This window comes from Cherax quadricarinatus, chromosome 46, assembly GCF_038502225.1.
Source record: "Cherax quadricarinatus isolate ZL_2023a chromosome 46, ASM3850222v1, whole genome shotgun sequence".
Taxonomy (NCBI): Eukaryota; Metazoa; Arthropoda; class Malacostraca; order Decapoda; family Parastacidae; genus Cherax; species Cherax quadricarinatus.
Window position 1 is genome coordinate 11,026,397 of NC_091337.1, and position 17,750 is coordinate 11,044,146.

The 17,750-nt window shown below is 38.6% G+C and overlaps 1 protein-coding gene across 3 annotated transcripts in view; it reads left to right on the forward strand.

The window, feature by feature from the left end:
• The window catches only part of LOC128696689 (ATP-dependent translocase ABCB1), a 232,444-nt gene extending 216,829 nt beyond the window's left edge, over positions 1–15,615 (forward strand). For all 3 annotated transcript variants that reach the window (XM_070094505.1, XM_070094507.1, XM_070094508.1), the window contains exons 23-26: positions 2,177–2,374; positions 3,284–3,490; positions 5,910–6,056; positions 6,264–15,615. In XM_070094505.1, coding sequence (XP_069950606.1) covers positions 2,177–2,374; positions 3,284–3,490; positions 5,910–6,056; positions 6,264–6,455 — 744 coding nt within the window. In that variant the 3' untranslated portion in view covers positions 6,456–15,615. The remainder of the gene's footprint in view (positions 1–2,176; positions 2,375–3,283; positions 3,491–5,909; positions 6,057–6,263) is intronic.
• The last annotated feature ends 2,135 nt before the right edge of the window (positions 15,616–17,750 follow it).

Here is a 17,750-nt window from a genome sequence, read left to right on the forward strand (position 1 = left end):
CCACATAGACCCATTCTTTCATATGTAGGCCAACCAGCTTTCTCTCACTAGATTTGAGGGCGCTTGAATTTAGGTGTACTAGTACGTCAAAAACCCTGGTGCGTAAGCCGTACTAGTACGGCCGAAACACTGAAAGGGTTAAAGGAGGGGTTTCGGATATTGAAAGTTTGGAGGGACTTCTAAACTGTTGTATCTGAGTGTCTCTGCAAAGACAGTGATTATGTATGAAAGTGTTGAATGATGATGAAAGTATTTCCTTTTTGGAGATTTTCTTTCTTTTTGGGTCACCCTGCCTCAGTGGGAGATGGCTGACTTGTTGAAAAAAAAAATTATGTTGGTAAGTTATTGAAAGAGTCATGAGAAATTTCAAAATCACCTGATGAATGTTAGAATATATTAGTAAAATTAGTAGCCAAATAAATGAAAATGCATTATTAACTAGTTTCAAAGGTAACTGTATGTAATACGAGGCACATCTGAAGTGTAATATGTACAAACATAACTTCAGGTCACCAGCTGTAGTGGGCTGATAAGATATGAATGATAATTGATGGTATTCTGTTGTATTTCTGAGAGAGCACAAAAATGGGTATGTCACAATTTTAAGTATATAACTTTTGGACACTGCATCACTATTTGAAGGATAGGTATGTTGCAGTTTCAAAGAAGAACTGTGATATCTGTACAGTCCTGGCAAGATACTTATTGAATGAGTGGCAGTGAATATGTATTCTCCTGTGGGTCAACCTCTCTTGGTGTGAGTAACACTTAATGGGTTCAATTTTTTATTCCAGTAAACACTAAAAACCGGCATCTTGAAATTGTGGCCATGCTAGCTTGTAAATAATTTGGTAAATATGCCAGTTTCTTGGGAATGCTGACTTGCTCAATCAGTTGATGCTAAATTTCACAGCTGCCTAGGGACTCAAATATAGACCTCACTGTACTCATGGGCATTGGGCTTGCATGTCTAAAGGTACTGATATAAGGCAGTCCTCATTTGTGTTGAGACTCATTAACTCTCATATGTGGGGATGTTTACATATGCAATTTTTTTATGACACTGGTAGTTAGTTTCTCCTCAAGGTAGTTGACCCCAGAGTAGAAAACATTCACCACCACCCTTTCAGTAGATATACAGTATTGCCAGAAGTGCATGGATATCATGATCAAAATTACTCTGCAAGGGGCCATGAGCAGAGTAATCACTCTGGTGACTGCTGTAAACAATGTAATCTCCTGGCTACTTCTTTAAACAATGTGATCCCCTGGTGTGTTGTGAACAGGGTAATCTCTCTGGTATCTATTGTACTGTTTTATAAAGTAACCTTATGCACCAGGCACTTTGTATTAAATGTGATAGAAGAAGCTCCTTGGCAATGTTTGGGCTGGAATATAGAATTAGTGATACTTCTGAGCACAACAAAATAGATTTTAATGTCTGATACAATATAGTTTTTAAATTTGATTATACGCACTGATTTTATTTTTTCAGAAGCTAGAGTATATAGATGGAAAATATCTTCCTTTACAAGGAGTCATGGAAGACATAAAATCCTAGTCCAGGAACTACCCAAGGAAAGAGGACTATGATAAAGAGCATTTATAATTGTTATTAATACACTAGTACCACTGTATCTGTATTTTGGCAACATGCCCTCTTATGATAGTCATGTACTGTCCTGCATGAGTACCACCTCATTCCCTTCAAGGGGAGGTTCCTCTATTCTGGTGAAGGTCTCTTGATCCAAGTTATTGAACTACCCCCCCTTTCCCCCCAATGGATAAAACCTGATTTTCTGCCATTCAACAGGTTTGGCATTTCCCAAGAACTTGAGTCCTGGAGGTGGGAAGTACAGTGCCTGCACTCTAAAGGGGGGGGTTTGGGATATTTGCTGTTGAGAGGGACATCTAAACAGTCGTATCTTGGCTCCTCTGGCAAAACAGTGATAGTGTGAATGAATGATGGCAAAAGTTTTTCTTTCTCTGGTCACCCTGCCTCAGTGAGAGATGGCTAGTGTGTTAAAAAAATTAAACAGTAATAATAACACCTCATCCTAGTTCTGCAACACTGCCCAACTCTTCTTCATTACTATAATTTTTTCATGCCAGCAATCACCATAGTTGATTTAGTTTTGAGATTTTATCCTTATTCAACTATTTTTCTTTCCCCCAGAGTGGTCCTGTAACAAACATTGAGCTACGTGGCGTGCATTTCTCTTACCCGACAAGACCTGATATACCCATATTGACAGGGATGGATGTTAAAGTAGAACGTGGACAAACTTTAGCCCTGGTGGGAAGCTCAGGGTGTGGCAAATCTACCATCATTAGCTTATTGGAGAGGTTTTATGATGCAAAAAAAGGAAAAGTTGTAAGTATCTTATTTTGACCGAGTTTTGTTAATGTCTTTTTATATTTGCAAACTCCCCATCCTTGATTGAGTTGCCACATTTAAAATTTTAGTAATTTCAAAGAACTTTATGTATTTAAAAATTTTAAGGAATGCTTGAGAAATACACAATTCTACATACTGAGTTGTTTTTTCTGAAGGGAAAAACTTATTTATTTGCATAAAGAAAGTGCAGATGTATGGAAAATTTTGTCATTGCTTTCAGCACTTTTATTGTGAGGAAAAAAAGACATTCTGAGCTTTATTAACCCAGGATAACCCAAGAAAGCAAAGTGGTTTGCATTATTTCCAGTGAGGTCCTTTCTTGTAGTGTAACTTGCATCAACTAACACTTTGAGTGCAGTATCTATTTACTACAAGGTGACCTGGGGCAACAGGTGTAAGGAAACTTTTCCATACCAGAGTTGAACCTGGGTCCTTTTAGTTTTAAATGGAGTACTAACCAATAAGCTACACAAGCTAGGAAGTAAGTTTTTTTTTCAGTATAATATTGTCTTAATTTTATTCTACGACCGACTTGTTGGAAAAAAAAAAAAAAAAATGTAAATAGAGGTACAGCATTTTTTAATACTCATTACCACTGTGGCAATGAGATGCTACATAGTTCCTTGAAAATGTTTGCTTCATTTACCCTCTGATAAAAGCTTTTACTCCAGTACAGTATTTTCTTCATATTACAAGTGTTAATTTTTCTTTCAGTAAAGATACAGTATTAAGATACATATTTTTCATAAGAAATTTTGATAATTATATTGTGGAAAAAAGACACTTTATGTACAGCTCAGGATATTTACATAAGTGTCTTCCACATCTTGTCAGTATCACCATACCTTTCTTCAGTAATTGTAATATTCATTTTCTTATGTGCAGTATATTAGTGGTGAGGACATACAAGCCCTGAATGTTGGCTGGGTAAGAAACCAGCTTGGTCTGGTATCTCAGGAACCTGTGCTCTTTGATCTTACAATTGCCGAGAATATTGCATATGGCGACAATAGTCGGGAAATTGGACACAATGAAATTGTTGATGCCGCCAGACAAGCCAACATTCATTCATTTATTGAGTCTCTACCAAATGTAAGTTTATTTTTTAATTTTTATGATATTAATTAATGCTACAATAAATTATAGATATGTAATTACAATTGGAAATTTTATTCTTTAGTAATACTAAATCAGTTTTGACAAAGGAAGTCTTTAGTATGGCATCAGTGAGTGATACTTATAGGGGGAACATTTGACAGGGACTGTCAAGAAAGATGACTTAAAACACCACATAAGGACAAACTTTATACATGAAGTAAATTGAACACCAAAGTGTGTGTCGCACTGCATTGAGGGAAGGGAGTTACAATTAACATTTATAATTACTTGCCAGGTATTTGTACTTTTAAGAACCTTGCTTTTGGTGTCCAGTCTTCAGTATTTAATTTAATTTTTTTTTTTTTCGATTTGCAATTATTGTCACTTGCTACTTTTTTATCTCATGCCATTGGTCAACCACTCTATACAATAATGTTTTCTTTATCCTTTTGGGTATGACTCCTGTGTTTACAAATGTTGATAGTGCTAGGAAATTATCATCTTTTCTTTCTTATCTTTTTATTGTCTTACATGTGATTATCATGGGAACCTTATTTCCTTCTTCCTTTGGTGATTGGCATGGTTACCTCTTGTGGGAAAAGGATTGGAAAGTTGATCCATATGACATACTGCCAAACACAGTAAAGAAGCAAAGGCCTTCCTATTTCATAGTTTGTCTGAACTTTTCTAGGATGTCCACAATGTTCTTTTGGTGCAGATACCACATCACTGCCTCATATTTCAGTTTTAACCTAACATACATTTTAAAGAGCTTTTTATAACATTTCCCTAGTCATATATCTTAAGACTGTTTGATTGTCAGTATAACTTTAATGTTTTACACAATTTAATTTATACAAGCTTCTAGTGGATATAACAACATGTAAGAAAGAGTTTAGTTTAATATCTTTATTATGCACCCCATACCCATCCTGTGGGCGGTTGTCAAAAGATTACAGAGGTACATAATTGGTCGAGGGACTGGACTCCAAAGTTTTGATCGCTGAACAAGTTACAAAGGTAATGAACTAGATCTGGTCACAATCATGACAAGTTACAAAGGTAATGAGCTCCAGGTAGAGCTGGTCACAATCATGACAAGTTACAAAAGTAACGAATCATAAACACGTCCATAAATGGTTACAATCATGAACAAATTACAGAGTAATGAGTAATTAAAAAACATTCTAGAGAATGCATCCATGGCCCCAACAACAGATGTTGCTAGGTGCCTGTCCCTCCTCGACAGGACAGTCAGACAGCCATTGCAAACAGCAGCAGGTTGTGCCAGGATCTTCTGCTTGCAGGAGCACCATCGACCCTCCCCAAGAGATCCAAGAAGTCAGCGACTCCGCTAGCAGCCCGAGGGAGAGCTGCCCTGGGGACGTGTCAATGTCCTGGTGGACGCCAATTTGATTGCAGATCCCAGGCCCTCTATAAAGGTGAAGGCGCGGCTGCTGTCACCTCTGTCTGCTGGGAGGGACTGTTCCCACCTGGAGCCCTCTGGGTGCCCAGATATCCACCGTGTGCACGAATGTTGAAGCTTGAGGAACTGAGTGCACACTGTCTGTGGCACACCTGACAGTTGCCTCATGGTCGAACTCCACGGCGCTGTCCCAGCAGTGGTTGTTCCCATGAGCCTGACACACCCTGTGCCATCACTGACATTGTGGGCTGGGAGGGGAAAAGTACCCTCTACAGTTGGGGTGGTGCTGGGAGTTGGGTGGATGAGGCGGGGGAGTTGAATGGTTGAGGCGCAGGGGAGAGGGGTTATGAGAGGGTCACTGTTTACTACACACTGGGCAAGCCTGGGGAGGGGGGTGAGGGGCACTTCCCTACACACTGACTGTGCACTGTTGTTCACATTGTCCTGCCTATAACAAACACATTTATTTGTTTCCTATGCACATCATGAAAGATATGGGCATGTGACTCCCCAAAACCAGTGTTCCCTTCATGTTCACCCACACACCCCACCCCCTCCCCCCCCTGGCGGCATAGAGGAGGAGGCGGCACTGACTGGTCCTGACCTGGACACTCTCAACATCACACCCAACCCTCACAAACTGCACAACACTTCCACTATTTACGCTGAAACGATGCATTGGGATGTCCTCTCACTGCTCTGGAATCTTCCCAAAGCATTCACACCGAGTCCTGTTCATTCGTGACTTGGTCAGCTTCTTTGATCAGACGCTATCCTTGAAAATCCCACAGCTAGCCTGCCACATGCCCTGTCATGTTGGCCATGCTGAGAGAGATGTGTAAGAAAGACCAAGTCTTTATTTTAGATGACATTTCATTCAGGAAAAAATTATAGTAGTACTGTACTTCTTAGATACATAATACAGAATGAAGCTTATTGGATATAGCAGTAAATGAAGAGATATACAGTATGTACTATATATTTTAGGGTTATAACACAAGAGTTGGTGCAAAGGGAACCCAGTTATCTGGTGGTCAGAAGCAACGGATTGCTATAGCACGAGCACTGGTAAGAAACCCAACTGTGCTGTTGCTTGATGAAGCTACCTCTGCTTTGGACACTGAAAGCGAGAAGGTAAGTGTTCAATTTTTTGCCATTTTTTTTCTTTTAGAAGACTGTTTTTATAATTACTACACTTTTCCATTGGGCAGACTATGTCAGGCATTACTTTTACATAAGGAATTGGTAAATGAATAAGATTATAAATAGCTCAAATAAGTTACAGATGGTGGCAGCTAGTTTCAGTCATCCATCATAGATTTGATATTCTTTTTATTCCAGGTTGTCCAGGAAGCCTTAGAGCATGCCCAGAAGGGCCGCACTAGTATTGTCATTGCCCATCGCTTGTCAACCATCCAGAATGCTAACACTATTGCAGTGGTTCAAGGAGGCCAAGTGGTGGAAGCTGGAACACATCAACAACTCATTGAGAAGCAGGGACACTATTTTTCTCTATACAAAACAAATAAATAAAAATACATATTTATAGATATCAACAAAATTAAAGAATTTAATTTTTATAATTTAGAATGTTAGAAAAAATTCATTTAGTCTACAATTTTGTCTACAATTAATTGTTCAATGTGTTGTGCCATTTATGTATATATTTATAACCTTACTGTGTTACCAGTAATTCATCTTGCTATTTGGCTGTGTGAAGTATTACTCAGACTATATATTATTAATTGTATTTTAACCCTTTCAGGGTCCGTGCCATAGTTCTACGGCTTTGAGTTGAGGGTCCAAACTGTAGATCTACGGCATGAGCTCAGCTCACTCTGATAAGCTGTGAGCGGTAAATTTGGGCCTAGATATGAGAGAATACATCTATGTGGTATGTGTGCATCACATAAAACAAATCCTGCAGCACACAGTGCATAATGAGAGAAAAATAACTGAGACCGTAATTTTCGATTAAAACAGCGACTTTGCAGCGTTTTTTCGTATGTTTTTATAGTTTATTTGCGATTTCTTGTTCTCATTTGATAGAATGGAAGATATATTACAGAAATAGAGATGATTTTGATTGGTTATAGTACTGAAAATGGCTTGAAACTGAGCTCAGAGTAATGGAAATGTTAAAGTTTTGCCAATGTTCAAGAGTTAACAAATGACCTCACACGTCTAATCCACTCCAGCTGTTGGGTCTAATATATGTTCACAAATATGGTGATATTATTTATACAATTATTACGATATTGCATTACAGTAACACTTTTATTTTTTGGTTTGAATAAAAATTTATTATGTGAATAAAAAATCAAAATGGAATTCATTTGTAAAGCCTGAAAGCATAACTAATGAACAGAGGAAATGTTAGTTTAGTGCCAGGAATGCCTGCATTATTTATTCTGGACCCTATTTTGAAACTGGAATACAGTAGACCCCCGGTTAACGATATTTTTTCATTCCAGAAGTATGTTCAGGTGCCAGTACTGACCGAATTTGTTCCCATAAGGAATATTGTGAAGTAGATTAGTCCATTTCAGACCCCCAAACATACACGTACAAGCACACTTACATAAATACACTTACATAATTGGTCGCATTGGGAGGTGATCGTTAAGCGGGGGTCCACTGTATTTTGAACTCTGCATTAAATTAGCCAAATTACCAAATTCCGATCACTATTTTGTAGTTGGAACAGTTGACTTGGCGAATTCTTGTGCTCAATCGATAGAATAGAAGTAATACTAGTGAAATAGCTAAGAATTTGGTCGACTGGAATAATGTAATTGGCCTAAAATGGGAGTCGAAAGTCGGCAAAATCGCCAGTGCGTAAATATTGCTGAGACATCAAAATTCGTGAGAGCATAATTTCATCAATTTTCCATCACATTTCGTGCTTTTTATTTTATTACCTTCAGAAAAAGAAAAAATAACAAAAAATTTTTTTTTTAAATTCTTGGACCCTGGTGCGCACTTTGAAATTTGACCTCTGGACCCTGGAAGGGTTAATAAGTCATGTCAGTAAATTAATTTTGGCAGTAATAGAAAAGCCTGCTAGAACTTGAAAGTGAAAGTTTATAAATAGCAAGGTGGTAAATCATGGTAGACTTGAGAAAATAATTTGACTAAGGATTTTTTTTTCATCAAACCAGCCATATCCCACCAAGGCAGGGTGACGTAAAAAGAAAAACAAAAGATTTAACTAAAGTATGTACATTATAAAAATGCAGAACAGTGTATTGGAGGTGCATACACGATGAGTAACAATACTACACTAGAACAACCAAATAAAAAGATAGTCTTTGTTGGAGATGGTTGAGTAATGAATCCCTGTAGGTATACAGTAATTAAATTTAATATTTGGTTTTAATATTACTGTAGAAATACAAGTACTTTTCAGTAATATACCATAAGTAGGTTTTAATAATACTATGTATAAGCACATCGGAGTATAAAAGTTCTACATGGGAGTAGGCTACACATACAGTTGTTCTTACCACTATACTGTTTAACGTTAAACATTTAAACATTGCATTGCTGCAGTGTTGTATACCTGATTTAAATATATCCATATATGTAAAAAAAAAAAAAGAAATAATTTAAAAAATGAGGAGGGGTATTTTTCCCATGGCATTAATCATCCAAATCGGGTTCCTAACATTTTTGTGGTTGTAGACCTCCAGTGGTTTGCCTAACATGTCCCCATACCCCCTTCGACAGACTCTCAAAATTTCATCATCATCGCCACCGGTTCTATTAGGTACCAGTATAACTTCAAAGGAAGTCAATAGCTTGGTTTTACTTTATATATAGATAGCTAAATAATCTAACAACAACTTTTATTTACACTTGTTCACGGATTGAGTCCTATACCACTATTATTTGGTTCTCATACCTCCAAGGGGTATGGATACTCCGTTAAAAAACCCTGACATAAGTGTTATGGCCATAGTGATGTAACAAGCTTTGTGCAGTGAAAGCAAGACTCGGCAGGCAGTGCAACATTACCCCCAATGAAAAGCAGGGGTGCTATGAGTACACTGAAAGATTACACATTAAGAGTGTGGGGCCCAAGACTGTTCAACTACCTCCCAGCATACATAAGAGTCATTACCAATAGACCCCTGTCTGTCTTCAAGAAGGAGTTGTACAGACACCTAAAATCAGTACCTGACCAGCTGGCCTGCAGTTCATACATTGGATTACATGTGACTGGCAGTAACAGCCTGGTTGATCAGGCCCTGATCCACTGTGAGGCCTGGTCATGGACTGGGCCATGGGGGCATTGACCCCCCAGAACACCCTCCAGGTATAGTACTTTCCTAAGAGAACACTAAACACAAGTGTACAGTATGCAGAGCATTTTGGGTTGACTATAACTAGGACTTAAAACCACTTGCATTGTATAGTTGAAGTTAAATTATTTGAATGCTTAGTTTAATGTAATTTAGTTGTCTGAAGAAAAGGTATTAAATATAATCTTTATGTTAGGTAACATTTCATTTTTATTAATTTTAATAATTTAATAATTTCTTTATTTCTACAAGTACATGTACAAGGTATACAGGCCTAGCCAACATCATTGACATACTGTGTAGAAAGCCGCTTGTTATGCAGAGCAATTCGGGCAAATTAGGTCAATTTCGTCCCAGGATGTGACCCACACCAATCGACCAACACCCAGGTACCCATTTTATACTGATGGGTGAACATGGACAGCAGGTGTCTTATGGAAACATCCTAATGTTTTTCAGCCGTATTGGGAATTCGAACTCCGAACCTCAGTGTGTGAGCCGAGTGTGCTTGCGATCAAGCTACAGGACACTTATTTTAATAAGCAAGTAACAATAAACCCAGAGTCATAATGTCTAGGAAATAGGTGGAAGTCAAGTTTAGTCCAATAAGAGAAAAGCCAAGTTGATGTCCTTAGCTCAGAAGACTCACTGGTATTAAGGAGCCTCCCTCCAGAGGATTTTTAGTAACAAAACTATTACAGTACTGTATTTTTAAAACAGTAAAGGCAATATGAAAAGACAGTAATACAAACCTGACAGTTTTAGTTTTAATTTTTTTTAACACACCAGCCATCTTCAACTGAGGTAGGTTGATCCGAAAAAACACATTCACCATCACCCCATTTAATGGCTGCCTTTCCAGAAGTGTGCAGACAACATAATTTAAATAACCCTCCAAAATGCAGCATCCCTTCCCCACATTTAAAGTGCAAGCACTATCCTGGCCTTTCCATTTCCAGGACTCTTGTCCAGCTCACCAGTTTCCTTGAATCTCTTCATAAATGTTATTATGCTTATACTTCAGTAGCATGTCAAGGCATGAATACCACATGTCTCCATTCACTCCCATCTAACATATCACATAAGTCTGTGGATTCAAAAGTCACTAATACTCAATACCTCCTTGTTGCCCTCCCTCCATCCCTTCCACTCCAGATTTATAAAACCTTTTCTTCATCCTGTCCTGTTCCATCCTCTAAATACCCGAAGCACCTCAACAACCCTTCTTTTGAGTGAGCACCGTCAGGAAGTGGAGAGAATGGGTTGCTGGATGGAGGTGTCTGTTGTGTGGCCTGGAGGATCTTGGTGGTATCAGTCTGTAGTTTCACTTAGCAACATATGTTGGAGAGTTAAAAGTTGTCTTCTTTGATCTTCTTGGACAAGATTTCCTTTCTTACCGGACATTTAGCTGCAAGAGTATGGTGATTACTCTTGCAGTTAAGACAAATAGGAGCAGTAGTGGTGGTGCCAGATCTGTGGTCATGTCCATTGTTCACATAAGTAGAACAGATTTTCTTGTCCTTGATGTGGCAGTCCTTGGTGGTTATTCCTTGGACCAGCCCTTATGGCTTAGCGCTTCTTTTTGATTATAATTATAATAATAATAATATTCCTTGGACCTGTTATTTCTTGTAGGAATAACAGGTCCAGCTGGAAGAGATATATTTAAAGCATTCAGGCTCGATGTGGCTAGGGTGTACAAAGTAGTAGGAAATGTCCAGTCTGTCAGATAGAGCTTGGACAGCCATAGCAATGTCCATAAAGTTGACCTTAAGCATAGAGGAGGTGTTGGGTATCTTCGTGATGATGTCCACAAGGGCCCAAACATCCTGGTCCTCAATGGATGACTTGAGTTCTTCGTTAGAGAGGTCTGTGATAACCCTGTCAAGTAATTTCACGCAGACAGAACATTTCACCTTCAAGTAAGGAGAATTGGAAATTACAATGCCATGATGGTTGAGTCTTGATAGCAGTAGGGGTCAGGATTTTTTGGCCTCTTCATTACAGGTACAGGTGACTAGGAAGGCATCTTTGAGGGACACAGTGCCAAAGGACTTGACCTGCAGGCTGCTTTTAAGGGCAGCCGCAAGTGCAGGTTTGAAAGCATCATTTGCCACGGAACTTTTAGGTTTGATCTTCACATGATATGACATCGTGGAAGAGTAGCGTCACCTGTAGACTATAAAATTCCCCACCCTGAAGGGATACAGCTTGAGTGTAAGCAGCAGCAACTGCCCTGCAAGTGGCAAGGTCAGCAGTGCAATGAACTCATTTTCCAAATATTTTCAATGGTTTTCATACCCACCCATCCTAGCTCAACTACCTCCCCCTTAATTAAAATATTTCTTAGCCTATTGTGGGTACTCAGTGGCTTATCACTTCTTTATTGTCACTGTGATATGATGATGATACAATGCCTATGATGAGAAGAAGTGATGTGATGGTGTAGGCATTGTGACATTGTGTTAGGCAGTTGACCAGTTAGGAAGGGATGCAAAGAGGAGTAGAAGTGGTGGAAAATCAGTGTTTTATACTAAGGAGAGATTGAGGAAAGGAAGGAATCATGCTTTTTTACAATCTCATGAAGGGAATTTGTAATGGCCTTTACTGATTTTTTATTTATTTTAAAACACTCCCCAAAAAATTAAGAATTTTTGATTATACAAAATAATGATATATTGTCCAATTCCTTCTAACAGTTTGTCTTTACCCTTGTTTATGTAAAGTCAACTATAACATCCTAAACATTAACAATCTGTCACAAATTTTACCAAGGTGTTGCCATATCAAATACGTATCATTATTTTATTTTATTCTATTCTTATTTTTGGGCAACCTTCATGAATCTTCTAGTATGCACTTTATACCACCTTGTTAAAATTTTCTTAGTAAAATTCTGCTCCCCTTTTAATATTTTTGGGCCACCGTGAACAGCAGATAACCGAACCCTCCAATATGGGTGTCGTATTGTGCTTCAAAATCTATTCATAACATTCACACCACACATTACTCTTAAACATGACATCTCTGCCTCCAGCCTCCTCCTTGCTGCATCATTTAAAGTTTATGCCTCACACCCATATAAAAGTGTGGGTATTTCAGGTTTTTTTTTTCAACATAGATAAACTTTTTTTTTCAACAGGTATCTACCTTTTTGAGCAAGGAGCTAGTAACCCCTTCTCCTGTATATATTACTAAATGTAAAAGGAGAAACTTTCGTTTTTCCTTTTGGGCCACCCCGCCTCGGTGGGATACGGCCAGTGTGTTGAAAGAAAGAAAGATCTACCTTTTTTTTTTCCCCATGTCTATTCTATGCTTTACCTCTTCTTTCAAAAATCAGTCTGCCAATATGTCTACTCCCATATATCTATATACATTTGCTGCTTTCACACTCCCTCCACTCTGATATCCAGTCTCAGATTGCTTGTAGTTCTTGTTACTCTCATCACCTTGCACTTTTTTATGTTCACTTTTAATTTCCTTCTTTTATATCACCCTTTCAAATTGATCCACCAACCTTTGAAGCTTCTCTTCAGAATTTCCCTAAAATCTGTGCAATAGGTAAAGAGCATCAGTGATAACTCACACTTTGTATCAGATTCACTGTCTTTTAATCCTACACCTTTCTTCCCAACACACTAGTATTCGCTGCTTATACGACCCCATCCATAAATATGTTAAACAATCATTGTGACATCACACATTGCTAAGACCTTCTTTTACTTTTATAGTACATGTAATTATTAAGAGTTTTAGAAAAATAAAATAGGGATAACAGATGCATGGTTTTGAATGCATTAGATGTATTTGATATTTATATTCAGTCTGCACCTTTCAAGGCAAGTGAAATTGCTGACCTAGAAAATGTACAGAGAACCTTCACGGCGCGCATAACGGAGATAAAACACCTCAATTACTGGGAGCGCTTGAGGATCCTGAACCTGTATTTACTGGAACGCAGGCGGGAGAGATACACGATTATATACACCTGGGAAATCCTAGAGGGACTAGTACCGAACTTGCACACGAAAATCACTCACTACGAAAGCAAAAGACTTGGCAGACGATGCAACATCCCCCCAATGAAAAGCAGGGGTGTCACTAGCACGTTAAGAGACCATACAATAAGTGTCAGGGGCCCGAGACTGTTCAGCTGCCTCCCAGCATACATAAGGGGGATTACCAACAGACCCCTGGCAGTCTTCAAGCTGGCACTGGACAAGCACCTAAAGTCGGTTCCTGATCAGCCGGGCTGTGGCTCGTACGTTGGTTTGCGTGCAGCCAGCAGTAACAGCCTGGTTGATCAGGCTCTGATCCACCAGGAGGCCTGGTCACAGACCGGGCCGCGGGGGCATTGACCCCCGGAACTCTCTCCAGGTAAACATAAATTTAAAGCAAATGTAGTTTTTTTTTTTTTTTTTTTTTTTTTTTTTTTTTTTTTTTTTAACTATTTTGAAACAGCCGATAAGGAACTTCAAGAATCTTCTGGTAGTGTTTTCCATATTTTGGGGCCTTTTATTTATACATATACAGTGGTACCTCGGGATACACACTTAATTCGTTCCAGACAGCTGTTCATGCCGATACCAAACGAATTTTTTCCCATAAGGAATAACGTAAATTAGATTAATCCATTTCAGACCCCCAAAAATACACTTACAAAAGCACTTACATAAATACACTTACACTTACATACATACTTACTTCCAGCAGGCATGCGTGAGCGTGTTTGATAGGAGTGAATGGAGACAAATGGTTTTTAATACTTGACGTGCTGTTGGAGTGTGAGCAAAGTAACATTTATGAAGGGATTCAGGGAAACCGGCAGGCCGGACTTGAGTCCTGGAGATGGGAAGTACAGTGCCTGCACTCTGAAGGATGGGTGTTAATGTTGCAGTTTAAAAACTGTAGTGTAAAGCACCCTTCTGGCAAGACAGTGATGGAGTGAATGATGGTGAAAGTTTTTCTTTTTCGGGCCACCCTGCCTTGGTGGGAATCGGCCGGTGTGATAATAAAAAAAAAATATAATAATAATAATTGTTCGAGTTTTGTGCTGTTCGTATTCCGAGGTACCACTGTATTATTTCTGCAACATTAAACACATGGGATTTACTTGTATCATTCTGTTGCAGCTCTCTAAGATGAGCTTTAGGACAGTTAAAATTTGTATCGACTGTTCTGCTTATTTGGTACTCATTAGCAAGTATGGATGTTTTGTATGTTGAGTACAGTAAATTAAACTTTTGAGAGTAGTATGGGTATATGTTGTCTGTAACCTGATTACTGATCATTTTAATAGCAGGTTTCTGTTGAGCTGCAGTGGGTTTTTGGTGATCTTTTGTTGTAGATCCCTATGCATATGTACCATAAGTGGGGTAAGGATAGGGAGATAAATAAGAGTGAATAATCTTGTATGAGATACAGTACATGAAAATGTATTTCTTAAAGAATGCCAACTTTTATAGAAATTTTATTAGATATATATACTGGATGTGAGTGTTGAATTTTAGTTTGCTGTCAGGGTGTATACTATACCTAAGAATTTTCCCTCATCTTGTCTTTCAATGTGTATATTATTAAACCTTATGTTTAGTTGAATACAGTATTTTTTTTATTTATTCCCAAACACTGCATAAAAAGTCTTACTAATATTAAATGTAAATTTAAATGTAAATTTGTTTCATTAGGCTACACTTGGCCAGCTGATGTGTGCCTGTGACTGGTTTTGATTATAGGACATTCTTTGGTTTGGAATTATTTAACATTAACTTTAGTTGCACAGAATGCTATTTTAAGTAGTTGTAAAGTGCCAAATTTTGTTTTCAGTGACATTTGTGTTAACAGGAGTATAGATTGGCATTCATGCAAAATTGTTTTCTCTTATATGGTCAGATTACCATTTCATTAAAAATAAGATTAAAATTTTACATAATCTTCTTTCAACAAATTGGCTATATCCCACTGAAGCAGGGTGGCCCAAAAAGAAAAATGAAAGTTTCTCTATTTAACTTTAGTAATGTACACAGGAGGAGTTACTAGCCCCTTGCTCCCAGCATTTTAGTCGCCTCTTACGACACGCATGGCTTACAGAGGAAGAACTCTGTTCCACTTCCCCAGCAAATGGAATAATGCAGTATGCTATAAAGATTTAAAATGATAAAAGGATATATTTTTTTAAATTTTCATAATTTTGATGAAAGCCTATTATGTAGATATGAAATATTAATAACAGTAAAAGTTTATCAAATTCTTTGATTGTTGCTGTAGTAACATGAAGTAAATTTCACTTATACATCATGAACATGCATTGTGCTGTAATTTTTTTTATTGCCATGTACTGTATTAAAAATTTATGTACAAAGTTCTGTAATAAATAATTTGTAACAATTTGTTTTAAGATTTTTTAGCTCCCTATAAAATTTTGGCATATTAACCCTTAAACTGTCCAAACGTAGCTCTGCATTGACATGTGTAGCGCTCTGGACGTAGATCTACGTCCGATTTTACATGCTTTCTTATGTTAAGAAACGTAGATCTAGATCAGAATGCCACGCACGTCAACGTAGATGTTTGGACAGCTTAAGGTTAAAAGAATGCAGAATTACCTATTTGTGCTAATCTATTTCTAGCTACAGAAGCAATTAAGTTTTAGGTGTTACATTCTCATTAAAGAAGAGTCTTTTTTTATTCTTTTGTCGAAGTTCCTGAACCTGTACTCCCTGGAATGCAAGCGGGAGAGATACATAATTATATACACCTGGAAAATCCTAGAGGGACTAGTACAAAACGTGCACACGAAAATCACTCGCTACGAAAGCAAAAGACTCGGCAGACGATGCAACATCTCCCCAATGAAAAGCAGGGGTGTCACTAGCACGTTAAGAGACAGCGCAATAAGTGTCAGGGGCCCAAGACTGTTCAACTGCCTCCCAGCATACATAAGGGGGATTACCAATAGACCCCTGGCTGTCTTCAAGCAGGCACTGGACAAGCACCTAAAGTCGGTACCTGACCAGCCGGGCTGTGGCTCATATGTTGGATTGCATTCAGCCAGCAGTAACAGCCTGGTTGATCAGGCCCTGATCCATCACGAGGCCTGGTCACAGACCGGGCTGCGGGGACGTTGACCCCTGGAACTCTCTCCAGGTAAACTCCAGGTAATTTTTTTCTGTTAACAATTGTGACCTACTGCCAACAAGATAGGATGAATGATAGCAAATGTGTTTCCTTTCTTTGGGCTGTCCTACTTCAGAGGTAGACAGTAGATTGATTGGTAGAGCACTCAGCTCACATGCTGAGGCCCATGGTTCGATCCCCAGTACGGGTGGAAACTTTAGCACTTGTTTCCTTAAGACACCTGCTGTCCTTACTTAACCTGACCTATTTGTAACCAAGGATTAATAGTTGGTGAGGGTTGCATCCTGGGAACAAAATTGACCTAATTTGGCCAAAATACACTGCATAATAAGGAGGTTTTTATATAGAATTATGTCTTTAATGTAAGCTACGCATGTATATGTTGTACATGTACCTGTAGAAATAAAGTATTATTATAGATACAGTGGAACCTCGGTTTTTGTGATTAATTCGTTCCAGAAAGTCTGTCGAAAACTGAATTGTACAAAAACTGAAGCAATATTTCCCATAAGAAATAATGTAAATCCAATTAATCTGTTCCATACACCTGAAAATATTAATAAAAAATACATTTTATAGAGAATAACTTTAGTTTTACATACAGAAAACAATGTTTGAGAGGTAGGAAACAGGTATTTGGATTAGATTTTGCCACTGAAGTGGCTAGTTTATTTTTTTTATTTATTTTATTTTATTATCACACTGGCCGATTCCCACCAAGGCAGGGTGGCCCGAAAAAGAAAAACTTTCACCATCATTCACTCCATCACTGTCTTGCCAGAAGGGTGCTTTACACTACAGTTTTTAAACTCCAACATTAACACCCCTCCTTCAGAGTGCAGGCACTGTACTTCCCATCTCCAGGACTCAAGTCCGGCCTGCCGGTTTCCCTGAATCCCTTCATAAATGTTACTTTGCTCACACTCCAACAGCACGTCAAGTATTAAAAACCATTTGTCTCCATTCACTCCTATCAAACACGCTCACGCATGCCTGCTGGAAGTCCAAGCCCCTCGCACACAAAACCTCCTTTACCCCCTCTCTCCAGCCTTTCCTAGGCCGACCCCTACCCCGCCTTCCTTCCACTACAGACTGATACACTCTTGAAGTCATTCTGTTTCGCTCCATTCTCTCTACATGTCCGAACCACCTCAACAACCCTTCCTCAGCCCTCTGGACAACAGTTTTGGTAATCCCGCACCTCCTCCTAACTTCCAAACTACGAATTCTCTGCATTATATTCACATCACACATTTCCCTCAGACATGACATCTCCACTGCCTCCAGCCTTCTCCTCGCTGCAACACTCATCACCCATGCTTCACACCCATATAAGAGCGTTGGTAAAACAATACTCTCATACATTCCCCTCTTTGCCTCCAAGGAC